Source organism: Prinia subflava, chromosome 3 (assembly GCF_021018805.1).
Source record: "Prinia subflava isolate CZ2003 ecotype Zambia chromosome 3, Cam_Psub_1.2, whole genome shotgun sequence".
In the NCBI taxonomy this organism is placed as follows: Eukaryota; Metazoa; Chordata; class Aves; order Passeriformes; family Cisticolidae; genus Prinia; species Prinia subflava.
The window spans coordinates 81,538,187-81,565,316 of NC_086249.1; the positions used below are offsets into that span (position 1 = coordinate 81,538,187).

Consider the following 27,130-nt stretch of genomic DNA (forward strand, 5'->3'; position numbering starts at 1 on the left):
CGAGTAAAATCCTTCACTTCAAGACCTGTAAAAATGCAGCTCTGACAGAAGTCTGGCACCCATCTGGTATTAACCTTACTTTTCTAGGATATGGCTCTGTGTCCTTTGGATGGGTGAACTTGGAAACGAGCATTTCTCTGCCGAGTGTCTTTGAATGGCAAAGGATCACTCACTCACTCATGGGGGAGGCATTTGTGGTGTAGTCCTCTTTTGACTGAAAAGGGCTGTGTGGACACAGCGTCAGTGCAGCTCCAGTTCCTTGGTTCAGAGCAGAGCTCAGTGCCTGTACGTGCACGGGCTCTGGCCTGGAGCCTGTCCATGCACATCCCTCTGCTGCAGGAGGCAGGAGCAGCCGCGTTTGCCAAAGGCTGCTTTCATGTTCTCACCTCGGGTTTCAAATGCACTTGAGCTGGAACATCAGGGTGTTGCCACCCGTACAGACAAGCCTTTTCTCTGTCCTGCCTTCCCATTCCCTTTTTTATGGATTCTCCCCATCTGAAAGCTGTCGAATGTACACTAATGAAAAGATACCAAAGATGCATTTTAATATGATTTACCAAGAAGTTCTGCCAGCTCTGCTCAGGTTTGTTTTGTTTTGTTTTGTTTTTTTCCCTATTGGGAATAGTTACCTATCTTCATGGAATTACTGTCTTTTATCTCTGTTTGAGACATGTAGGTATGATATTTTACAAACAATTGTCTCCTTTGTGGGGAGTAGGGGTAGTTCGGTGTTTTTCTCTGCCGAGAAAGCTCACAGTAGCTGGAAATACCACATGAGAAGGAGATCATGTCTAATTAAAAAATCAAATAAAAATGTCTTAACTGCATGTTCTGTTTTACAGAGTTGAAAAATAGAACTTCTCTGAAATTTTCTGGGTTTTTATCAGAGAATTATTCCTAATTTGGGCTGTGTTCCGAGCAGCTGAGTGTGTTGCAACAGAGTGAAGTCCATGGGAGGCAAAAGGGCAGTGCAACTGCCAGCCACATTCAGAAGAAAAAGATAAATGGAAAACTAAGAATAGCTTTGCTCATTTTCAGGGAGGAACCTTCCATGTGATGAGGCCCTTAGTAGCTCACCACAGTGCCTCAGCAGGTGATTCCTCCTGTCCCTGCTTTGCAAGTTCAGATCCCCACGTGCCTGCAAACCGTGATGCTATGCAGCAACAGAGAACAGGTGTGTGCCACAGAGGGGTGGACAGACCTGTAACAGAGACGTCAGTGTCAGTGCTTGTGCCTGGAGTGTCCTGTAAGCTGCCCTGGCCTTGGTTTGCCATTTTTAGTGTTTGATTTCAGAAACGTGGAACGTGAGGTAACCTGCACTGCAGGGGTGACTCTAAGATTACGTCTGTGTTGCATAAATGCCCTGGTTGTGGGAGATGATGCCTGTTCCCCCTGCCCCACACAGGGCAGTGGGGCTGGCATCCACCACCTATGGCAAACCAGCCCTAGAGCAGGCTGGATGTGCCCCACTGATACTTGTCCTTGCACATGTGCCTTTTTTTTTTTTTTTTTTTTTTTTCTTTTTCTTTTTTTTTTCTTTTTTCTTTTTTCTTTTTTCTTTTTTGGCTTTTTCAGTGCAGAGCTGTTACTTTCTAGCAATGAAAACACACTCCCAGTGTCCTTTTCAGCATTTCTCTCAATCAATCCCAATCTTTGAAACAGGAGTGCACTAACAAGAAGCTACTTTCACCATTTGGGCACTTTATCTCTTCTAATATAGAACAGGCATGGCAATACTTCTGTGTGTCCTGAAAATCCATTAAGTACAGAGATATTTCTACACAGGTCAATAATTTAGACCGTTATTAACTTATTGCTTATTGACTTGTTGCTTTGGGTGCCAGGATGATGCATCCCTTATGTTGCTGGCCTTTTCCATCTGAATAGCAATCAGTATTGCCCTCTGAAAAATATCAAAGAGAACAAAGACCTTTCCCTGGCTATCAGTTATCAATTACAGTCAAGTCAATCAATGCTTTCTGTTTACCTCTCTACATTTATATTTACATTTCTATGTAAAGTAGTAGTAATTTGTGAGTCTTTGGGATTTTATTAGACTTGCAGGATGCCGTTTCAATGCATCTTTCAAAACAGTTTCCTTCCAGAGTCCAAGTGTGGACTGACCTCAGCTTTAGGAAAAAGTCACTCTTTTCCAGGGAGTGAGAGGCATTGAAGTCGATGTTTTGCTCAGTGTTTATCCAGAATTAGCAGAACATTCTTGTAGTAGGTGGAACAGAACAAGAAAGCTGTTAACAAAATATCTCCATGTGGCTTAATTAGAAATGGGAGAGGTCATCTGCATTTCACTAGATTTCTTACTGCTTAATCCCTCCTTCTAGTGTATAGAGCCTGGAAAACTGCTTTTATAATTGCCTTTACTTCTGAGTGGTCCCTTAGAGGGAGGCTGACTTCAGCATATCAGGAATGGGCAGAAGAAAAAATATTCTTTTACAAGTTATTGAATAAATAAGCACCCCTGTGGAGGCATCTGTTTTTCTGGGTGTAGAGTTACTTTGGCTGGGTAGGGCTAAGGATCTCCTGGCTTGCTTTAAGCTGGGTTGCAGAAACAAGGATTTTGCAGGTCTGCTCTTACAGTTTCATTGAACAAAGCCCCTGAAAAATCCCTGGGTTATGAAATATTTCCTCTCTGTCGGGTCCCAGACAAGAGATGGCATCTGCAGAGCCAGAAAAGGAAGTCCTTGCCTTATAGAGAGAGCTCTTGGTGTGACACAATGGCTGATATAAAGTGTCGGGGGAGCTGAGTTGAAGGCAAAGGAACAAAGGAAGATCAAGATTCGGTGGCTGTCTCAGGCAAAAGGAAAGTGGAAAGTGTCTTGGGAATGGATAAATTTAAGGCTGCGCTAGTTCTGGCTGGGGTAGGGGATGCTCTTGGTTATCGCAATTTCTCCCGCGAAAACAATGCCTTAGGAGCAAAAATCCAGCAGGAGCTGAAGGAAATTGGAGGGCTTGAGAACCTGGTGCTGTCTCCCGACAAGTGGCCAGTAAGTGACAACACGCTCATGCACATGGCTACAGCTGAGGCTGTCATCACAGGTAGGTACGGCGGGAACAGCAAGCGCAGTCTGCAGAGGAACAGAGCTGTTGAGCTGCTGCATTTCTTAGAATAAGCCTGATTGCTGGGGAAATCATGGGAAAGCGTGTCAGAAATGCTGCTTATGTGAGTGACAATGTGCATTAGTTTGGCTGCTCCATCCTGTGAGCATCTCACAGATGGGGGTTCTTGATTTCTGGGGTGTGGAGGGGCTCTTCTTGTATTTTCCCTAGAGATGTACAGTTGGTTAGAGCTTAAAGACTAGAATACCACATTTTGTCCAGTGTAACAAAAATAATTGCTAAGTAGATTATCTGTATGCTGGAGTACATCAGGGAATAATATAGCCACTAGGGAGTGTTCTGTAACAGATAAGAATTCTTCTGAGTGCACTGTTTGTGTCCAGAACTCCAGGCTGGAGTAGAGTTACCTTAGTACCTCTTTCAGGCTAAAAGCACTAGTGCTGTCTCCTCTTTGCTGTCCCTCAGCCAAAGGGTTGCATCTGCAAAAACCTATTTGTTTTATAAGGAGAGCTCCATGTCATTAGTCCAAAAAGTATCCTAACATATTGTATTTATAATGAAATCTGTCAGAATTGTGGAAGTTATTAAGATGTCTTCTAAAATCACAATGGTTTGACAGAGGACATTTGTTTTTTCTTAAGGTAAGGAGTCTTTTTTAGGATAAGAGGTGTTTGTATCGACTTTACCCATCAAACTAGAGCTTTCTGAGACTGGCAAGATGGAAAGTACACCAGAGGACAGTGACTTCTCAAGTACATTTTGCCTCTTAAAATGGTTCAATTTTTAAAAATCTCTGTACAAGTATTCCTGATTTTTCTTAAAACTCGTAACACTGCATAACTAGCAGTAGCAGAAGCTCCCAGTGTAGCTAAGTATCCTTCACATCAATGAGATTTCCTTTGTGCTAGTATTTCACTCCTTTATCTGCCTGTTTCCAATCTGCTCTAAATTTAGTAGGTAGAGATCATTTGAAGAGTGTGTAGGACACTTCATACTTGGCTTTAGCTAACCAATGGTTTAAGGGGTAGCTAATACACTAAAGATAAGGGCAAGATGTCAGCCTATCAAGAAAAAAGATGACTAGCATATTTCTGAATATAGGCTATGATTAAATACATATTGTATGTTTCTTGCTTATTGAACCCTCTAAAATCGTAACTTCTGGGTAATCAAGTCTGACCAACAGTAAAATAATAATTCTTTTCTTAAATATAGCAGCCTGTAAATTGCTCTAAGAAAAAAGTTTAAGCTACTGTTTCCACTGATTGTGTTTACCCTACACTCTCATTTCTTTGACCTGATCAAACAAGCATTTTAAAAAGGTGCTTTCATGGGCTGGAGAATAAACAGCAAGATGGAGTAGTGAATTTTAGTAAAAAAAAATCTTCATTTCACAACATTGGTGAGTGGGATAAAACGAGTCCTTCTCCCTGCTTCCCACAAGGGAAACAAGAACCTCTCCTCCCGGCACAGTGTCTCCTGGCAGGGGGAATGCAGAAAAGCTCCTTGGCTTGCTCATGGCCCAGCCTAGGTGCCAAATCACCCATGTCAACAGAGTGAAGCTGAAGAAGGTGAATGTGAGGCTGAAGGCATCTCTGCCACCAGCCCTGGGGACCTGCCCTTACTGCCGTGGAAACAGATTTTAAAGAATATATTGGGCAGCTGGAATGTTACCAGCCAAAAAAAAAAAAAAAAAAAAAAAAAAAAAAAAAAAAAAAAAAAGAGGAGATAGGAAATAAGCAATAAAAATATCTGTGTCATTCACTGCCCTGCTTCCTGCACATCCTGTTTGCCTGCCTGGCTGCCTGTTGGCCACAGCATTCCCAGACACTCACCTGCGGGCAGTTGCAGGATACTTGTGGGCTGGGACAAACCTGCTCATGGCAGGTTTGAAGCCATGAAGTCCTGTTGTCACTGTCAGGGCACGGCCCTCAGGGGAGCTCCCAGCCTGAGGCTGAGGCAGCAGCCAAGCGTGAGGCGCAGGCTTGTGTTAAAGACAAAGGCAGTCCTCGCTGGGGAGGGGATTTTGGCCAGAGCCTTGGCAGCTGCACGGAGAACATCCTACAAGGGGCACGGCCACCAGCAACCAGAGCTGGGGCACTGCTGCAGACTGAGCTGGTGCTCCCCAAATCCACCATGTGCCCTGACTGGAAGATTGATCTGACAATGATGGATAGACCAAACATCTGCTTCCTGGAGGAATCTGTCCTGTAAGGGAGGAACAAGGACAGCATCATCAGACCCAAGGAAATTGTAACGACAAAAGGGTCATCGTTTTCCTCTCTTGCTTGCACACGGGTTAAAAAAAAAAGAGTTCATATCTAAAGAAAAAACCTGTCCTATTGATGGCTGAGACAGCAAACTGGCCCTGGGCATGGGAACCGTTGTGGCCTTGAACAGGCTGGAGGAGCTGGACCACAGGGACTCTCTGCTCTGGGGGCAAGGTTTCTGCAGGAGCTGCCAGGCAGTAAACCCTGCTCCTGCCTCCTGTCTGGATAAACTGTGACACCTGACTCCTAAATCTGGAAAGAGCTGGCAGCTTGAAAGTGTCTTGTTTCTTCAGGATTACACACTGTGGTGGCCAGTATAACTGGTAGGGTATTATTTTACATGAAAGAAGAGGAATCTTTGTTCTACCCTTCATCTTCTTTTTTGCCTGCCTCCATAACTGGTACTTCAGAATGCCTCTTACTTCCGAGACTTTCCAAACTTTCTCTTAAGATAAATTGTGGATTTCCAGAATTCACCATCTCTGACAAAATGAAGATATTTTTAGAAGAACTTCCCCTGTCATTCAACCTATGCAACTAACCAAGTATTAAATGGGGTTTTTCCAAGTATGTAGAAAATATGTAAGTGGATAAATCCCTTTGGCCTGTGTTTGCACTCATTACACAGCTGTAATAGATGCCAGTGGAAGCTTTTCCTTGTCACAAGTCAAGGGCAGGACTCTTCAGGACCAACAACAGACAACACCAGCCAAGAGAAGCAGCAATACTGAAGAAACAGTCTATGTTTAACAGGGAGAAGGTTCCTCCTTAGGTAACACTGTAGGAGTTCGTAGAAATAATCTATAAACAGATACTGTTAGTGAACTTATTACAGAGAGAAATTTATGTGCTGGAAACTGCCTTCAGGCAGTAGGGATTTACTACTCTTACTGATTTTTATACTATTTTTTTAAAACCTCACTGTTCATGATATTGTAAGATATTTGGATCCCTGCATGAAAGGCCGACAAATTTTAGACAAAATACTTATAAGGTACAGGTTTAAGAAAGGAGGTTACTAATTTGCTTTTGTATCTAGTCATACATCCCTCTTAAAAGTGATTCTCTAATGTGGTAATTAAAAAAAGAAAAAAAAGGCTTTCCCTTTTAAATTGGATTCACATCTGTAAAGGCAGGGGCTCAGCCAGGCACAGTTGGCTTTATCCTGACCCCATGGCAGCCACGCTGTCACCTGACAGTTGATCATCTCTGTAATGACTTCACACCAACAAAGCTTAAATAAAGGCCCTCAGCAGCTACTGTTGATTAACACAATGCTTCATCATTCCATTGAAGGAATAAACATGGAAATGAAAGGAGGGAAAGATGAGAACTGAAAGACAATTCTCCATCCAGCCTGCTGTCATGTTGTGTAAAAACGTGACAGTGGCACCAGAAACATGACTTGGTATATTGGAAGTGGAAACAGGAGTATTTCTCAAATGCACAGTGAGCTTGCTTGCATATTTTCTGTGTTTTTTTGCTGTTCTGCCTTCACACAGCAACCGTCTCTTCCCTCCTCTGTGCAGATTACTGGTGTTTAGAAGACCTGTACCGCGAGCTGGTGAAGCGCTACGTGGATGCTGTCGACAAGCTCTCGGGCAGGCGGCCGGACCCCGCCACCATCGAGGGCTGCAGGGAGCTGAAACCAGACAACCACCTCCTCGCTTGGCACACGCCCTTCAATGAAAAGGGTACGGCACCCCTTTCCTTTGGAGGGCCTGGACACAATAATGCATGCTCTAGGTGTTTGTGGCTATATGGAAATTGTTTCCTTTTCTGACATCAAAGGCCACTACCCCTGAATCGTTTCCATGTTTGCCTGAGGATGACAAGAGGTCTGCCAAGAATTCCTTCTGTAGGGCACTGTGTCCTCTTGTAAGCAACCCCCTCCCTCTTTAACATCTATTTAAAGAGACTTTGTCCTTGGCTCTGTGCCTTAGGGTCCAGAGCTTTGTCCTTGAGTTTAATGGTTATTTTAAGAAATATTTTCTGCCTTTTTTCCTTTAAACATTTGTAGACTTGGATCTTTTCAGTGACACCAGATCTGAAACAAGATGCCAAGCCTGTAAATTGCTCTCAGCACCAACACATCCACTGGAGGGAAAGCAGAGACTTTTCTCCATTTGGATGCCCTGCTACAAAACTATGATTGTTTTGTTGATAATCTCTAATATTCCTAGCCTGGTTTCCTACGCCTGACCCTCTCTTTCTTTCTCTTTATGATCATTTACTTTTACAATGAATAGAATTCTCACTTCAAGTTAAATTATGCGCACACAGCTATGCACACACACACACAGTGCCATTAATCTCGAAAGCCTGTAGAGACACCCCATTATCAGAGGGGGGAGACCCAGACAGCCATAAAACGGTGTCAGCTCACACTGGTGTTGGCTGTGTGGGTGACACTCAGCCTCTGCAGGACACACTGCCTCAACAGAGCTGCCTACTGATGCAACACCATGGCAAAGACCCGGTGGCACAATGCCACAGCTATTTTGGGCCTCTGCAGCCAGTTTGACAAAAAAAGCATCTCTCACTTGTCCCCTGCTCCCCACAACAGCTGCTGGGAGTGAAAAGGGTGTGTTCTTCCCACCCTGGTATCAGCCAGCCAGATCTGAGAAAGTGTCCCTTTGGCAGTTGTCATTTGTTTTGTGACTGACAGTGGATAAAATTTGGTGAAAATAATTGTGGGAGCTGCTGTTGGCCCCAGGTAGCTCAACATTGTTTGACAAGCAGTTGAGTATGGCTGTTTCCTGGTCCACTGTAGAGTTGGAGCTACCTCTCTTCTTTCAACCTTCTTCCTCCCCAGCTTTCCATGATGGACTATCTATTTTGGGAATACTCTGGGCTACAAGAATCTAAAATTAATTCCTGCCTTGAGATCTGGCAGCTAAAAGCCACCTTCTCCATCTGGTCTGACAAATAAGCATCCAGAACATTTCAGGAAGCCTTTTTTTCACCCTAAGATCAGAAAAACCAATGACCTCAAGCGGAGATGTTCTGTCTTCTGTGGGACCCAACACTGCTATGGACATAATTAACTTTTAATTGAATTTGCACAAAATTATTCTTCAGGCAAAAACATGACACAGGCAATAAATGCCTGGGATTGAATGCCTAGCAGGCAGATTATATTTTGGATGGGCTGGAACCAAAAGGCTGATTTGCTGTGGGCATTCTATCTTATCTTGCTTCCAGCAATAATTCATGTGCGAGCCTTCATGGGCTTATCTTAGGTAATTTTGCATTGCTTATGGATGCTTCCTTGCTCAAATTCTTGTGATTTTAGTTAGCAAACTGAATCCCTTAGTCAAACTGCCCTGTGTGTCTCTGCCATCTCATGGCATGCTCATTGCCACACTTGTTGCAGAGATACCTGGATTATGTTAGAAGCTGGTAAGATTCCTGTGAGCACCAGAAAACCTGCCCAAGATTGTCTAACACCTTCCATTTTAAGAGCTTGTTTACCATTTACAGCACTGATCAGCACAAGGCTAAAATACTCTCCATTAAGTGTTTGCCTCTGTTTGTCTGTAAGTATTGGTTTAAAGTTTTGATGCAGAGGAGTCTGCTGTTTCTGAGACATGGTAAAAATGTTTTGACCCATTGCCAAAAATTCAAATAGTTCAGAAGAGAATTGTTGATGTTGTAGAACTGGAACCAAAATCTGAGTAAGGTGGTACCCCCTGAGCCAGGGGTTTGCTTTTGGAGCCACTGTGAAAGGCCAGTCAAATGATGGGTCAAATAGCTGGGCTCTACCTGGATCATGTGTATTTCAGGCCAAGACTGCAGCATCTAAGCAGGTCTTTTTTGCAGTTGTGGAAGCAACTTCTGGGCTTCCTAGAAGCACTTGAGAATATTTTGCTGGTGGTATTGGCATAGGAGCCAATGAGGGAAAAGTGTGAGGAAAAATGCAGAAAGTTGAGGGGAACGTTGAAGAGAAGGTTAAGCTGCAGATGTGCAGGGGATAAAGGTGCTGGGCTCTAAGTTTTCATGCAGAATGATCCGCAGTCACAAAAGGCCCATCCTCTTCAGAGTTTAGCAGCCATTACCATAATCTTTGTTGTTCTACAGGTGCAGGGTGAAGAAAATCACACTGAGGTTAGACACAGTAAAAAAGAATAATGTAGTGCATGAATGAAAAGGAAAATAACTGGGAAACATGGATAGGTACAGCAAAAATTCACTGTCTCCTCCAGGACAGCAACTACAGACTTCACAGGAAACTAGGAGGTCATGACCTCAAAACAAGCAAAAAAAAGGACTTCTTCACACAACACCCACATAAGCTGTATAACTATTTTCCAATGCCAATTTGCAGATGCTAAAGTTCATGTGAGTCTGAAAATGAACTTGGCAAATTCACCCAGGGGAAATCTTTCAAGAGTTTTTAAGCAGAAAGATGAATAGCCAGCTGCCTCCTGGATCAGGGAGACAAATTGTCAGCAGCTTAGTCAGTACAAAGGGATAATGTCATTGTACTTCTCTTTAACGATTTCTTAAGTATCCTCTTCATTGTCAGACATGATGAGTTGGCTTGACCTTTGGTCTGATCATGGGGTCCTTATGTTGTCACATATGTCACTCCTGTTGCTTGGACTAGTCTTGCTGTCCTTTGCGTCCTTAGTTCAAATGGTAGACATGAGACATGGAGTTAGCTCCTTGAAGCTCTGTCTGGGTTTAATGTTACTCCATGTGATGGAATTTTTTGTTACCAAGTTTACTTGTCTAATTCTGTAGAAGATTTTAATGGAACTTCCCAGACTGTAGGGACACTATGAAGTGGGAAAGACAAGCTCCTCCAAACCAGCAGATTACTGTAGTACATCTTCCATTTCGGATATACTGAGAGATGTTATTTAATTAGCAGCTTTGTGCAGTGCAAGAGCCTCCCCTCTTGGATAACAAGCATGGACTGTTTCTTCTTTGGAGAAACCACATTTTCATAGTGAAGATTCTCATCTGCTACTCTATGGCAACAGATGGTTTAATGAAGAGTTTGGTCTTGCAAGCAGGAGAAGATATATTCTCCCAGTTGAGTGGTGCCCTGAAAGACTGGATTTCCTTCCTGACTTTTCCTTGTGGTTTCTATGTGATTTGTGGAATAGGCAGACAGTTTTATCTGTTCTTGAATAATGCTCTCAGAGGAGAAGTCTTTTCCTAAGAGGGAAGTTCAGATATTGCACCTGGAAATGCCAGTAGGTGGTTTATGTTCGTTTGGCTCAGGCTCCAGTTTGGCTTGGAGTAGACCTCACTGCCACCCTCACTACCCTACTTGGATTGCACTCATAATCTTAGAATATCAGAGCTGGAGCCACTTGGGATGAGACTTAATGGCAAGAGGTGTTCCAAAAAGAGCCCCTGGTGCTTTGCTCTCACAGCAGACAAAGCCCAGTGGAGCAGCTGAGGGCCCTTCTTCAGATAAGTGACTGAAAGCTGTGACCCTGGCTCCTTGGCATCTGCTGCTTCAATCCACTCTGGCCCCTGAGTTGTTCCTGCTGTGCCATCATACACACTAATGGACATCCAGCCTTTCTCCATGCTGCCTGTCTCAGAAAGACAAGGAGATTGGGCTCCTAATGCAGGTTCACATAGGCTAAAATTAGGTAGCATAAATATGCCCCTTATCTTCCAGGAACTAAGAAGAGAAATGCTGATTGCTCCCAGCTATTCCCAAGGTCACTGGGAAGTGTGACTGAGCAAAGACAGCGCTGAAAATGCCAAGTACTTTGAAAAATCGAAGCCTCAAGGTGATTGCCTGCAATGAGTTAATGCTTTTTTGGGCATTGGCTCACCAGCTGCGTAGAGGAGATAATCACCTCACTGGTGCCTGGTGAAGATAATCTCATTAAAACTTCTCTGGGATACTAAAATTACTGTGATAAGTACTGCAGAGAAACTCATTAGTAAGTTTAACTCCACTCAATGAAGTGTTTAAAACTTGAACACCTAGGATCACACTCTCAGTGCTAAGGATTAAAAGAAATTCTGAATTAGCTATTCAATAAATGAATTCTGTGCTGCATGGAGGTGGAGGTTCCCAAGATTAAGTTCAGTAAGTGTAGGCTGTAGCACAACAAGCACTAATTTCAGGTTGCATGGGAAACTTCAGTTCTGACATTGCTTAACTTCGTAGGATTTGGCTTGGTAGCCTTTAGTTTCTTTGGACATATTATTTTTGTGCTTAGCAGAAACTTGTGAGGTTCTCCAGGATGAAACATTGAAAGGTGAACTGTGAAGCTCATATAAAGTGTTTTAATTGTGTGCTTACAACTATAAAATAAGAGAGTGGGGAAATGTATCTGTTTCTCAAGGTTCTGTATCTGGTGTGGGTACCTGGAGCAAGCAAAACAGCAGTGTCAGGCAAAAATGAGCGAAGATGGGATGAGAGTTTGGATCAAACAAGTCCTGTGAACAAGGGAGTGCAAGGCTTTCTAAACCCACTATGCTCTTCATAGCACTTGATTATATTGGGATATACCTGCAAAATCAGAATGACTATATGCAAAATTCCTCACAGGAAACTTTCAAACCTTGTAACTCATTTTGGAGGGTAATTTCCTATTCCCTGAGAAGTTCCCTTCCCACACATGAGCTGAATTAATGGAGTGTGCTTGTCTCACATTTTATCATATTTGTGTGAGATCAGTCTCTGTTTAAATGCTTGGTGTTATCCTTTTACTTTAGGTTCTGGATTTGGAGCTTCCACAAAAGCCATGTGTTTAGGGATGCGGTACTGGAAGCCGGAAAGGCTGGAGTCACTGATTGAAGTGAGCATTGAATGTGGACGGATGACTCACAACCATCCCACAGGTAATGCCTGCGCTCTGACATCCCCTAAGGCAGCTCTGCTCTTCTGCTGGGACTAACATAGCTCCCCTGGTTAAACCACTTCTGCTTTGCAGGCTTCAACGCCTCCGTTTGAACTTTGCTTGGTTAATACACACATATGTATATTACTTCTATAAGCTTATATATTTGATTATATATTATGCTGACAGCATCCTCAGGCATATTTGTTTTCTCTCCTAAAATCCCAATATGTAAACATAACCTGCCTTGTCCAAAGCATATTCATGTTAGTTGCCCTGATCAAATTTTAGGATTCATGCATATCTAGATGACTCACTGTTATCATGCAAATTTATGGTTCAGGGGATAGCAACATTTTTCTCTTGGCAGGCTTTGTCATATCTAATCACTGTAGGTAAAGGTAGTAAGCCAAAAAAACCTAACTCCACATATTTTAGGATACAATCTGAAACATTTTCTAAACAAAATCTAAATAAGCAGATTTAATGTTGTTTTTAATATTCAGGTCTGTCATTCTGATAATTTTATGCTATGTAAACATGTATTCATTCTGTCTGTTTTAAACAGCAATAAATAAAACCATAATGAATGGTGACATGTTCAACACGCTCCGTGCTATGAAGCAGTCAGAAATGCCATCAGGATGCCATAAAGTTAGGGGGAAAGGGTTCAAAACAAAGAAGGAAATTAGGCTGGTATGTAAAGTCTGTGGTATATTAGTAGCTACTACTGCTTGTAGTCCTTGTCTGTCATACCAGAAAGGGCTTATGAGATACAGAAAATGGCAGCAAGGAGGATCCAGCTTGTCAGACACCTTCCACACAATGAGAAATTACATCCAGAAAGAGTTTTCAGATGGGAAAAGAAAACAAGTGGCACAGCAGGGACACAGGAAGGAGAGGGGTGGAAGGGCCACATGCACCTCACGGCCTTCCTGAACTGTGTCAGGGAAATGCCAGTTATGATCCTCATAGCTCAGACTCAGAAAACCCAACCAGTGTCTCAGCTGGGACTGAAACAAGCAGACAAAGGAAATACTTCCCCATGTTATGCACAGTGAAGCCTCAGACCTCGCTGCTACAGGCAGCTGCAAAGTCCATGGGTATGCCTGGGTTCAAAGGAGACCAGGCAAGAGGTTGTCTTGTCAAAATCAATCAAATGTGTAATTAAAATGGCTCCTCAAACTAGCCTAGCTGCTCTGGGGAATTGAGAAGCCAAACCATGTAGGGGCTCACCCTGTGTTGCAGAGGCAGACACCTCGGCCAGGGTGTGCTTTCCCCCCCAGTGAGGAGCAGCAGGCTGAGTGAGGTCTGCCGTGGGCAGGGGGAGCAGGGCAGCAGCACCAGAGGGATGGGCAGCCTGGGAAGCGCACAGGAGGGGACTGCCAGCCCCCACAAAACCTTCAGGGCACCCCAGCCTCTGCCACCCTCTGACTGAGTTGTCCCCCTGCCCTCTGCTAGCCCTTTAATTCACACTAAACCAGCGGCTGCCACCCTCACAGTAAATGTGGCACTCAGGGATCTTTGTGGCCTTTGGGCTAGATGCTGTCTATCTGAGTGAGACCCTTTGGCCTGGGTCTACAAGGGCTTTTATTCCTTATCAAAACATATACGGGACTCTAGTTGGATGTGCCTTGGGCCTGACCCAGTATTGCAGGTCTTGTAGCAGAGGGAATTAGTAATCACCTCATCTGGACTTGTCACCTCCTAAGATATTTTGGTTTACCTTCAGCAAAACACACAAAATTCACTATTACCTCTATGTATGAGTGAACACTTTTGGACCCATGCACCAAGAGAAGCACCTGCAACAATACTTTGCTCACCTGGGATTTATTTAAATGACTGACTGGTTTTCTTAAGCTTCTTTTGCACACTGCACCAGATTGGTTTTTTGCCCTTGACAGAATGCCAAGAGCATAAGCAAATAGAAGAAATGAGCCGACTGTTTCTGGTGTTGTTGAAGTGTTGCGTGCCCAACAACATATTTAAAATGTTTAAATATTTTTAACCAAAGTAGAAGACCTGTATGTCTTTCTTGGAAAATTTCTTGTTTCCTTTAAGGGGACATGGGTTTATTCCTTAGAGTCAAATGAGCCAGAAATAGTGTTAGATCTAGCAACCACCACTCTTGGGCTGGATGATGCTGTAAACAAGCTTGTAATTGAATCACTTTGTACAAGTCAATTATTTCATGTGACTTCAATTAGAAGATTTTCAGCACCCCATTGGTAGATGATGTTTATTTTTGACCCCTACCTCAATTATCTATCACATTACACCACTGAGAACAGAAGCTCCCTCCTATGTAAGGTAAGTTGCAAACCAATGGGCAGCACTCATTAGCCAATAATCTCAACATGCCACAACGCAGGCTGCAAACAGGCTGAGATGGCTCGTGTACATGTGTTCATCTACCTGACAGCCATGAGGCATTCCACTGGTGATTTTATGAGGAAAAACAAGGAAAAAAGTATGGTACCAGCACAGATGCACACTGGTAATCCTTGTTATTTGTGGATTCCAGGTTTTCTAGGGTCCCTTTGCACAGCTCTCTTCGTGGCGTATGCAATACAAGGGAAACCCCTTGTGCAGTGGGGAAGAGACATGATGAAGGTTGTGCCAATGGCTGAAGAATACTGTAAGAAGACCATTCGTCACATGGCAGGTACCGTGCCTGGATCAAGAGTTTATTTTCTTAAAGCTATGTTTAGCTGGAAAGGCACTGAAGAATTATTGCTCCCTAGTCTTTCCATCTTGCTGCTTTTCTCCCCCTCTCCTCCCTCCAAAGGTTGTCCTCCCTCTTCCTCTGCTCAGAGAAGTAAACTCTTCACACGTGGTGCCATCTTCTTCCACCACCATTTAGTTGCCTGGTGTATTGGTGGCAAAAATACAAACCAAAATAGCAATGACCATGCCCTACTGCACAGTTTTATTTTTAGGGAATCTTCAGAGATTGCTGGGCAAGGGGGAGGAAGGAAATTATATTTAGCAGGTTATTAGGCAAACTGACTGCTGAGATTAATTATTCAGCTGCCTCCCATCAATTAGTGCAGTTCAACATCTTCCAGAAGAAAAAACACTGACACTCCTCATCCTGCCAGGAAAATTTCACCTGCAGATGCCTCCTGAGTAAGAGTTAGCTTTTGACTACAATTCAGATTTGACTTGTTGCTTTTCTGAACAAATATTTAAAATACAACCTGTTGTATCCTTGTTTGAAACAACAGAGTGTCACCCAACTACTGAAGTTGATACTACTACTTTATTATTGCTATGCATGTGGACTTTGGGGCAAAGGCACTCTGGTCCCCTCTTGCCAGGAAGTGATGTCTGTAATGGTGAGACCTGCCATGGACAGATGAAACATCAAGGAAAGAGATTAAAGGATAGCTGTCGAGAAAGACTGAATTCAGTAGAAAACTTTACTCAGGAGCAATCAGAAATTAAAACTTACCCCTGAAGAAAAGCTGCTGCTTTAAAATCTGAAAGGAGCCCCAGGGAGGCTTTCTGAAAGACCCTGCGTTTTCATCTGTGTCTCATTGCACACCAGGATTTTTTTAGCAGAGACCCATGAGGAGCAGGTGCAGGATTAGTGTGATTGAGCGTCTCTCTGAGTGGCTTTGCAGCAGGTCCCTGTCACTCCACCCCAGCAGGACCCCTCAGCGTGGAGGTATGTGTGCTGGGCTCCTGAGGCATGCCCTCCAGCCAGTGCCCGTATTGTTGAGCTTCATCCTATTTTGGTAGTGGGAAAAGTGTCCTGCATTAAAGTTAAGCTCCTTGGCTGCTGAGATGCACTGCAAAGAAATCCTGCCAAACAGAGTCCTCCAGGTTTAGAAAATTCTATTTTAGCTATATTATCCCCCATGGATAACAAACAGAGAGTTCGACTCTACACCCCTCTCTGATATCCAGTTGCAATTGCTGGCCAGATGGTTCCATGGACCTGAATGTGACCATCACCTCAGCTGGGCTCCAGGGGTGGTGCAGAGCCTTGCTAGGGGTGGTGGCATGGGATAGGACCATGCTGCAGGTCCACCCAACAAAAATCTCCTTCAGCTGCTTGATGCCTCTACTTCTGAAACTGTGGAACAAGCACCTTGCTTGTTAAAGTGCTACATAGAAAACATGCATTTTTGAGGCATTTATGGTGTATTGTCATGGGGGAATCAGGAAAAAAAACCACAAACAAACAAACAGCTGACAAAAAAGAAAGAGATCAGTCAGGTCACTCATAGTTCTAAAAACTGTCATAACCAGCTGCTGTAGTGGGTGTTGATAGTTTACATTTGCTTTGATTACATTTGTTTTCCTCTAGATGCTGTAGATACATCTAGATGCTCTCTGTGGCCTGATGGCTGTAAATGCCCTTTCACTCTGTTTTTATAAACACCTACCCTTTTTAGGGTTCTGGTGAATGGTTTCTTTGAAATGAGGCCAAACTGGGTCACAGACCCAGAAAAAGGGCAGCTGACATTTCCAGATGTCTCGGGCATGTGGTTCAATGCCCATCACTGTCTGGGGCTGGGACACTGGCAGCTGACAACTTTGTGAAAGTCTCAGGTCCTACAAAGCAGCTTGAATTTTTACAGAAAAGCCCCTACTTAAAGATCTTAATTTCCAAAGAGTCACCACTTTGGCATTTTAGGAAAAGAAGCAAAATCAGATTATGTCCTTCAGGTGAATGCTTTGGTTGTGTGTGTGCTTCTCAGTCACTTGCAGCACACATCACTGGCCAGCCAAGCAGGAGAGAGACAGGGAAAAAGTGGGACTGTTAAATTTTAATTTAAACCCATAGTCCCATCCCAAACTGCTGGTTTGCCTTGGCATACTTAGCCATCTGGGCCACCTCACTGTTCTCTAGCTCCTTTTCCCCCTCAGCTTGCTAGGCAGGGTTCCCTCAGGCCTCAGTTCTGCAGGCAGGTCCAAGTGTATGTGCTTAACAGTTTGGTGTGACTGACTTAGGTGCCTTTTAAAGCCCTTATAAAAAGGCTGAACCAGAGTATTGGCTTGAAAATAAACTAAATTTAATAAGTTTATTTACATGGGAAACATTAGCATGATTAGAGATCACTTCCCAAAGTGACAGAAAAAAAGGAAAAAGACATATGGTTATTAAAAAAGGCTTATTTCTATAGGCACATAGCGGATATGTGTGTTATCTATCCCTTTGCTACATTTGAAATGTATTATAATATCTGCAAATGGGAATCTTGGAGTTTCCTATCTGTTTTTTCCTGAATGATGACACAATAAATGTGATGAAAATAAAACAGAAATACTGGAGAATTTATGCAATTAAAAATTGATAACTGAGGTAGGTGGCAAATTGTATTTAGAATGTGGAAGCATTTTTAGATATTCTTTAATCATAGTAAAGGAATAAAAACTGGCCAAGAATTGATTATTTTCTTTTTGTTGACTCTTTTCCTTGGAGTGCTCTTCAGTAAATTCTTGTAAAGTTTCATCTTGATATATCTTAAATGACATTAAAAAAGCACAAAATTCTGAAAGTATTTTCTTCATTGCCTCCTCTTTTTTCAATTAGATGTCTCACTCCATACATACCTAGTGTATATGCAGTACATTACTGTAAAATACCTGGGGTTTCATGTCAATCAGTATTGTTATTATCTTTAAAATATGTTAAAATAGAAATGAAAATGTTCTCGAAATGAAATAATACATCATAAATTTCTTTTGCCTTCAGAATATCAAGAGCACTGGTTTTACTTTGAAGCCAAGTGGCAGTTTTATTTGGAGGAGAGAGAAATCAATGAAGAAAACCAGAATCAACCTGTCTTTCCAGCCAACTATGATGCAGAGGAGAGAGAAAAGGTAACAGCAACTTCCAAAAGTTCTTGGGATGGCTCTGAACCAACAGAGGTATTTTCAAAGAGACACACCACTATTTTTCAACTGATTACACTGCCAGAGTAGTCAGGAAATCTTGTTGGGTCTTTTTTCCCTGAAATGTCAAGAAAGAAAAAACAACTCCCATCCTCAACTCAGGTACATGTTAGCTTAAAAAAATAAGCAGTTACCACCAATCCTGGGTTTGTTACAATGGGAGAAAACAGTGCAGAGGCAGGCTTAATAGTCTGGTACCCAGAGCAGGTACAAAACATGGGCCATGGCTATCTGAGGGTGGAAAAGGCAAATGTCCTGCCTGGGGCTCTCATTAAAACCTAATGGAGCTGTGGCCAGGGCCCCACAAAAATACCCCCAGGTATTAGAAGCTGGATTTGGTCATCTCTAGTGGAGGATGTCCCAGTCCAAGGCAGGTGACTGGAACTTAGTGATCTTTAAAGGTCCCTTCCAACCCATACCAGTCTATGATTTTTTGGTCCTTTGAGCAGAAGACAGACATCCCAAGTGGTTGATTCGCTGCCAACTTGGGCTGTGCCAAACTAGTTTTAAGTGTCTTGAGAGATGGTGTTTCACCACATTCCAGGAGATACTATTTAATAATGTACATGATCTTTTCTTTGCTGCTTATATCTTCTTAACTTGAGAGAAATAATGTGTCTTCTTCCCTGCTGTTTACAGCTATCTGATATGGGCTGGCACCCCCCAAAGCTCTCCACTTAGCAGCTAAGCAATAAATATGTGGTTCTTGTCATCTTTTGTCATAAATCAATCCTTTTTCTCCAGACTGTTTAAGCATAGGTCTATGCTGAGAAGTCACTTCGTGTATTTTTAGGTGATTATCTGTGCAGTGAAAGGTGCCTATGGAAATCTGATTGACTGTGGATAAAAAGAAATTGCTCACTCTAAATATAAAGAATAGATTCCCTTCCAGGTTTATTTTACTAATTCAGTGCCATGAATTCGCTACTAGTTTTATATTCCTTCCAGTACTACTGGAGTCTCAGCTAAGCTGTAGGAGAGATTAAACCAAGTAGTAATTTCCCTTGATCATTTCAGGAGAGAACTGTATGAATTCCTAATACAGAAGCAAAATTTACCTTCATTATCCTAGTCCAACTATTTTGGCCTACTGAGCTATTTATTTTGATGAACAAAAAAGGAAAAATGGTGCTTGACCCTCAAACTCCCCCACCAGGCAGAGATCATAGCCTGGCAGAAGTTGAGACACTTCATTAGTGTGCTAATAGCTATGGAAAGACTAGATGAGGAGAAGGTGACCATTCTGCCTGCCTTTTTCTCAGGAGTGCCTGAGAAAAAGGCATTTTGCCTCCCTCCAGCTGTCCCCTTGTGTTTGGGAGTATAGCCCGCTGCCTTTCCACATGTAGTCAATAAAGAACCAGTATCAGGCACAGCCCTTGCCCACAGGTCACCACATGCATGTTCCTGCTTGGCCAGGTGCACCTTTCTGCAGGCACAGTGCCAGCTGCACGTGAAAGTGAAGCCTTCAAACGTGGCTTGGATAGATCCAAGCATGTTTCAGAGGCTATTTCCCTCACAAAAAGAAATCACACCCTGAGGTGCTTAGCAGCAAAGGCCACATTCTCTACAAGCTGGTATAAATAATTTTTCAGTGTTGCACGTTTGGAAGATGTTAGAGACGTGGTGAATGGGCAGACATTGCTCAACACCTGGGATCAGCAAACAAAACTAATCTGATTCTGCAAACAAAACATACACCTGACTCGCTTTCCTGTGATGGACATAATGTGCTACAAAACGAGGGAGCAACAAAACCAAAGTCATCCAGGACAATTAGACTATAAGGACCTTGTTTCCTTAAGACTGAGTTGGTTAAACCAGCAGTGAGAATGAACCCAGAAAGGAGGAAAAAAAAAAGAATGGAAAAGGAGTGCTAGCCAGCAGCAGGTCAGCCCCTGAAGGGTGAGGAAGTCAGAGGCAGCTGTAATTACTGTGGCAGGGGTTGACAGCAAGGAAGGGACGTGTGAATTACCTCCTGGGCTTGGGAGCAGCTCAGTGCCTTCAGCAGGAAAGTGCATGCCGACACCCCATCCAAGTCCTGGGTCCTTGCTGGCCCGCCCAAGGGGAGCTGGGCTGGTGCCACAGCACAGCACAGGGCTGCACAAAGGCACCGGAGCTGAAAGGAGAAGGAAGGAGTTCGGGAAGTGCTGCCTTGGGGCAGTTAAGACCTGCCAGGTTCAGTCCTAGGACAGCCATCCCCTATATAAAGCCATTTCAGCAAGGCGAGATGACATCGGATGTGTGCAGAGCATCAGGGATGAGGAGGAATGGCCGGAGTGACACTTGGGCTGCCTGGTGAACACCCAGAACAGCCCCTCCAAGCTGAGCCCTCCTGCCATTGGTGGCACTGCATGTGTGTCCGTGCTGCTCCACCAGCACCCAAACTGCAGCAAAAGGCCTGGAAATCTGCATGGGGCGGAGAACAGCATAAAGGTATACATAATCCCTCTAAACAGTAAAAAAAAAAAAAAAAAAAGAAAAGAAAAAAGCAGAGTGAGCAGAGTGAAGCTGTAGTCCAACTCTGCCATGTTTGATGCATATGTAGATAAACCTCAACCAAGTATGGAACAGCTCAGGTGAAAATGAATATAGAGAAATACAAACCCTTCATACATGTTGCAGAAGCCAAGACCCAGCCAACCAGCAACACTGAACTTGCCATGATGTAAGTTAAATTTCAGGAAATAAAGCTGCCCATGTCTTAATAGGAAGGTATTTTTTAACTACAAATTTATTAGTGTCAGGGATTTGGGGCTGGAGGTACTTGCTCTAGAGAAAATACAATTTTCCTTTGCAAACCTCACTGTGGGTTTGGAGCTCTTTCCTCTTTCTTCTCCTGGGGAGGAACTGTTTCTTAATTTGCAAATTATTTTCTCTTTTGTTCAACAAGTGTTTTTAGAAGAGAAGAGAAAAGGCTTGGCAAGAAAAAGACAGAGAAAGGGGCTTGAATTACATAGTCTGAAACCAAAGCCCTAAAGAAATTACTGGATCAGAACATTTTCACCCCCCGTGAAAAAACTTGGCTAATTGAAACATTTGCAAATGTGCGGTAAGGGGAGTTGAAAATATTCCCAGAGGCAGGAAGAGGGCTGACGAAGTATGTCCTTACCAACCTTATTTTTTTATATGATAAGTAATTTCTAGGATGTGAACTTGAAATCTCTCTTGATTGGCATTTCTGGCTTGCTTAAGCCAGCCTGCAGCCCAGCCAAGGACTCGGTGCACTGATCTGGACCGCGGGCTGCCACCGGCGCCTCAGGCGCCACCGGGGCCGCTGGGGCGGGGCTGTGGCAGGTCCCAGGCCGGCCCACAGGGCCCGGCACTGCCCTGCCGCCCTTCCCCAGCCCAGGGAGCCACTCCCCGGGGGAGATCCCTCCCGGTATGGCCTGTGCCCCCAGCCTGACAGTGTGTCTCTCCCGCAGACGTACAGGCGCTGGAGCTCCGAAGGCCGGGGGGGAAGGCGAGGCCACGACGCCCCCATGATCGCGTACGACGCCCTGATGGGCTGCGGCGGGGACTGGACAGAGCTGTGCAACCGCTCCATGTTCCACGGAGGTGAGGCTGCCCTGCGCTTCCCGCCCTGCTCCCTCGCCAGGCCGGGATGGAGCCCTCCTGGCTGCCAGCTGCCTCTGTTGGCCAATCTGCCATGTTGTCCGTAACATTCTCACCTCGGGGTTCAGCCTCTAAAGCCCATTCTTCTGGCAGTAGCTGCCACACAAGCCACTTACAGCACTTTTCAAATGCTGCTCCATCTACATCTCATGGTTCTGCCAGGGGTGCTTGAGGAGTCCAGCACAGCTTTCTAAAGAGCTGGCAGATCCTTACAGAATACAAGCACCTCTGGCAAAAAAACCCACATTTAGCTGCATGTAATGAAGCCAAGTAAGGGAGAAAAATAATACAGAACCCAAATATGTGCCAGCCAAATAAAATCCAGCACTTGGAGGCACACAATTAAGTACTTCTACAGCTTTGTGAGGGAGAACTTTCTCATTAGCAGGTGCATCTTGCTGGGCATCCCTGTGTGGTGTGGGCCCCGTGCAGGGGCTCTGGGTCTCTCAGCTGCCCCAACACAGTGGTGAGAGCCCACAGTCCCTGCGTGCACAGAGCATCAGTGCTCCTCAGCAAGGCTGCGTGTACTAGAGCCTGCACAGTGCTGGGCTGTGCTGTGAGGAGGGAAAGGACGCTATCCAGTCCAGGACCTTTGTTGTATATTAGCCACCCCTCCAGCTATTATTCCCTCCTTTGTTCTTAGCAGAGGCCAGCTGCCTGCAAGGGCTGCAGTGCTGGGGTAGATTTTCCTGAAACCAAGTGAGCTCCCAGACCAGGAGTGCACACCACAGCGGCATCTCTATGTGCTTGCCTTGGCATCACTCTCTTGATCTTGCCTTAGGCATCCTTAGCCTTTAGGACTGACCCGACACGCTCCCACTGAGCTCCATCAGTGTGGAATGCTCCCTTCTCTGCCCGGTGCAGTTTTTGGTTGTGTTTTGTGGGCACTAAGAGACCACTGCAATTGTGCTTAAACCCACAGGGGAGAGCGCGGCCACCGGGTCCATCGCCGGCTGCCTGTTCGGCCTGGTGTACGGCCTGAGCAAGGTGCCCAAGGGCTTGTACCAGGACCTGGAACAAAGGGAGAGGCTCGAGTTCTTGGGCGAGAATCTTTACCGGCTATCCATGGAGGAAAAGTAAAGCAGTTTCTGCCATTTTCTCTTTCTATAAAGACTATATCAAACCCTGTAGATATCTGACTGGTGTTCATAGGGAAGGAAGTAGCCCTGAGTTAGTCTGAAGAGCTCTGTGTACATCGTGTGCAAGTGAAGATAGCTGAGTTATTAGACTGATTAGAATTATTAGATATATGTGATATTTGTGGGTTTTTTACAGATGTAGGTATTTCTAAATATAAGGAGTGCTGCTTAAACCTCAAATGGCAAAAAATAAATAAAATGTCTTTTGACTGATTTCAGTCTAACTTGCTATAATACCACTTCCTAAACAGCTGTTTCCGGTAATTACACGTACGAAATTAATTTTCAGAACTAATGCTTTCTTGCAAAACTAATGGTAGTACCCACTCACGGGGATATTCTCTGTATATTTGACAATCCTTTCACCACTGTGTCCCTCCTTGTTCTCAAATCTAATGTGTCTCTGACACTTGTAAACCTAATGTCTCGTGGATTAGCTTTTAATGAATCACTGATCCCTGTATCAGCACTGTGGTGTAAGGTATTGTTACATTAGAAGCTTCCAGAAAAGGAAAAGCCAACACTAAAAATACCTCCAAGGAACAGCAAAGCATCAGTGTGTCTAAAATTTCTGATCGGTGTGTCTAAAATTTCTGAATTATGCTTTTATTCTTCTTCAGTCTTCAGAACAAAAGTTTCTCTAAAATATAACTGGCTGAAATATTTGTAAATAAATTAATCTTGCACTATTTTCTAAGTATCAGTCTTTATTTTTAGATTAAACAGATTATATGTTGCTGTATCAGTATCGGAATCTTTGGCTGAGGTCTTCAAGCAGTTGTAATAGGTCAACAGTTAGGCTGTGATACATTTCACAAGTCTGAACACCACGTAAACCCCAAGAAGAAAAGTTACAACTGCTTTACCTTTTTCCTTTTTTTCCCCTTCCCTTTATTACCTTTTGTTCTTTTTCACCTCTCCTTGCCTGTCTTCATCTCACGTCTCCTCTCCAAGTTCTTCCTCAATATTTTTTCTTTTCTTTTTCTTTTTTCTTTTTTCTTTTTTCTTTTTTCTTTTTTCTTTTTTCTTTTTTCTTTTTTCTTTTTTCTTTTTTCTTTTTTCTTTTTTCTTTTTTTTCTTTTTTCTTTTTTCTCTTTTCTTTTTTCTTTTTTCCTTTTTTCTTTTCGTTTTTATATTTTCTTATCCTTTTTTTCATTCTTTTTTCTTTTCCTTTCTCTTTGCCTTTCCCTTTTTTCCCTTCTTTTCATTTTTCCTTTGTCTTTTATTTTCTCATTTTTCAAGAAAGCCAGCAAGCTACAATTGGGTTAAAAGTTGCGTACCGCAAACTAGGCAAACAGTAACCCTTATGAAGGAAATCCTAATGCCTCCAAGAGCAGTACAGGCACCAATATGGAATCCTCAATGAAATAACACAGAATTGAGCTCAGAATTTGTTCCCACATTTAACTTCATTTTTACCTTAGAAGTTCAGAAGGTGAGGTCCACGTACTACCTTCTAATTTCCACTCTGTGTGACTGCCTACGTGGTGTTGGTTTCTCCTGTCTTTCTCCAGCTGCTGAACTGTGTTTTAAAAAGATAGCTAAAAATACATGAGTACTTTCCTACGCCTTTTTCCATGTAAGCCATTGCTGGGATCATCCCTGGGATGTTATGTGACAGACACAGGAGCAGGTGATGCCTGTCAGTAGGAATAGCAGCCTGCATGACAATGTCTGTATGAAAAGGTTTTCAGTTCTGTGCGTTACCTCTCACCCTGTTGTTTTAGCATGTTTTCTCTTGGCAGCTTCGCAAGGTGCTTTCTTGTTTGCTTTGGAGATGTGTTAAATCAAAGGCAGCAATTGTGTCAGTAGCTTTTGGTGCCAGAGAATACCAAGACTTTCTGAAAACATTGCTTCTAGTTTAGGATGCCTCTAGCACTCCTGTAATAAATTCAGCAGTAGAGAAGAGAGAAGAACATATTCTGCATAAGGTAGGACTTTCTCTAGTACTTTGACTTTTCTTCTTCCTGTAGAAAAAAAAATAATCACTGACAAATATTAAGAGCATTCATAATTTTTCCCACTTTACCTTCTATCCTACCTGGTCAGGACCAAGTTGTGTTTCAGAGATCAGTAAGAGAATCTCATTGAAAAAAAAGACTGAACCTCTAAAGCACCATTTCTGCAGCTCTTGATGTGAGCAGCGCCTTGGCCATCATTTCACTGAACACACTCAAAAGGCCGGTGCAGTGTTTTGAGTGGGCAGAGCTGCTCCTGGTTGTCTTCCTTACCTAGGGGCAGGTCATTGGACCAAACAGCACACAGAGCCAGGTAGCGATGGGATGCCCAGGGATGAGGGAGGCTGAGATGCTGCACTTTGCACACTCTAGCTCATGGCCATTTCCCCAGAGCCAACCAACGGTAAGGCAGACCAATCCACTGATCTCTGACAGCTTTTGCAAGTTGGACAGTTTTTTTCAATTTTTTTCTTGTTTTTTGATGAGGCCTCCATAGTGCTGTTTCCTTCTGCCCATGCCAATGTCCCAGCCAGTCCTTTGGGCTGCCAGAGTGTCTGAAACAGTGATCAGATATTTAATGTGAAATTCAGGATCAGGAGACAGGGCCTTCTCTTTTCCACACCAGAGACACTAAACCAGAAAATCCTGCAGCTGTATGCTTTTAGCAAATGCCATGGGATGCCACCACACCCTGCTACTCATCTGGGGCCCTGACAGAATGAAAAGGCTGGAGTGCACTGGTGTAAGAGGCAGCAGGCAAGTCTGGGAGAGAGTGCCAGCTCCTCTCCCTTCGCCTTGGCACCTCAGCTCTCCTCTGCTCATGACACAGGTCCACTGCAGAGGTTTCTCTGGGACAAGTCAGCCAGCTGGATAGGGTTGCACTGCTGCCCATTAGCATATTAGGCTGTTACCACTCTGATGCTGCCTGTGACAAGTGTCCCCAAAGAACCTATAAATAAGTAACTAAGCAGCCTGTCTTATGCATCTTAATTATTTGTGGGCCAAGAAGACAGGAAACTTTTGAAAGTGGCCTTGCCTCCTCTACAAGTCCAAGCAGTTTGTCCTCCAGACACTGAAAACCATGCAGCAGCACTTTCAAAAAGCAGCAGCAAATTGAGGCACATCATACACATTAAAAAGAGTGGAAGCCAACATCTCCAGAGGAAGAGAGGGGTGAGAGAGAGGCCATTTTGCAGGATCAGGGAGGAGCCCAAGTATCTGCCTTGTCATATGGCAGTCATATGCCACAATGCTAGGAAGTGAATTCTGCTGGCCCGGGGTTCCCCCTGTGCATGGGATCTACCTGTCTGGATACTCCCAATGGGACAAGAATTGACTGTCTATAGTTGATATAGAGGTGACTGTATTTCACTGATAGATTACATAGTTTAAGAGCAGCAGGATGCAACTTGGGAAAAGACAGTAAGGAAAAATTAGGCACGATGACTTAGCCTGTTTAGAATGACAGTCATGCTCCCAAACATGAGAAGCCTCTTACTTAGGCCTCCTTCCTTGAGGGGAAACCATGGTGTTTCCTACCTCATCACTACCTCCATTTTCTGTGGTGGCCTCAGAATTCAGTGTCATTGTACCACTGCCCTTGCACAGAGTACATTTCAGATTTACATGGTCACGATGGTCATTTGCAGGTGACGTCATCTTGGAAGAGCTGCAGATGCCCTAAATAGGTGCCATAGCTGTTTGTTCATTTTCTCCTGCTGGCTGGTGAATATGGATCAAACACTCAACCCATGCAACATGTCTTGGTACTTAAGGCAATGCAGTATTCCCACAAATGCTACATTTCAGATGGCATCCTGTAATAACATTCTAACATGGAAAAGGAAATCCCTGAATAGAGCTCACTCATAGTATATTTTAACAAAGTTGTTTGAATTTTATAGCTCATATGTGATAATTTACTGTGAATATTCCTAGCAGAGAGGGTCTGATCTTCTTCCCTTCACAATCAATAGTAATTTGGTTATGCTGAAAGCAAGACTAGTCTGTATTTTACTGTGGCCATTTATAGCATCCAAAGCAGTCCAGAAGCGAGGGGTAAGCAGAGCATCTGGTTCTGCTGCTTTTCTGAGAGATCAGAGATGACCCTAAAGCACACTGGTTGATGGCTCAACTTGTTTTTGTGAGTACACCAGACACTAGTTAGGGAAGGGAGGGATGGCAAGCTTGCAGTTAAAATATCAGCAGACTTGCTAGGAGAGGGAATTAACCTGGATATTTTTAGCCAATTATACTCTGAATTCTGGTTCTTTCTTTATTCGGAAAATTCCTGTAGTTGGGATGAATGGGCTTCTTGGTGTAACATAGAAGCTTTGCCTACTTGGCTG

The 27,130-nt window shown here is 43.7% G+C and overlaps 1 protein-coding gene across 1 annotated transcript; it reads left to right on the forward strand.

Annotated features, from left to right (window-relative positions):
* On the forward strand, positions 1-26,663 carry ADPRHL1 (ADP-ribosylhydrolase like 1). The gene is made up of 7 exons (XM_063392736.1): positions 1-3,054; positions 6,875-7,039; positions 12,039-12,164; positions 14,691-14,831; positions 17,874-18,001; positions 21,496-21,628; positions 22,608-26,663. Exons 1-7 carry the CDS (start codon positions 2,841-2,843, stop codon positions 22,763-22,765), a joined length of 1,065 nt encoding a protein of 354 aa, XP_063248806.1. The 5' UTR covers positions 1-2,840; the 3' UTR covers positions 22,766-26,663.
* Positions 26,664-27,130: the final 467 nt, after the last annotated feature.

What these genes read in the sequence shown, in the direction of transcription:
- ADPRHL1 (XM_063392736.1), top strand. Translation starts at nt 2,841, where the DNA reads ATGGATAAATTTAAGGCTGCGCTAGTTCTGGCTGGGGTAGGGGATGCT. An exon ending in ATGCAGAGGAGAGAGAAAAG is followed by an intron (nt 18,002 to 21,495) that starts GTAACAGCAACT and finishes TCTCTCCCGCAG; the next exon opens with ACGTACAGGCGCTGGAGCTC. An exon ending in CCGCTCCATGTTCCACGGAG is followed by an intron (nt 21,629 to 22,607) that starts GTGAGGCTGCCC and finishes TTAAACCCACAG; the next exon opens with GGGAGAGCGCGGCCACCGGG.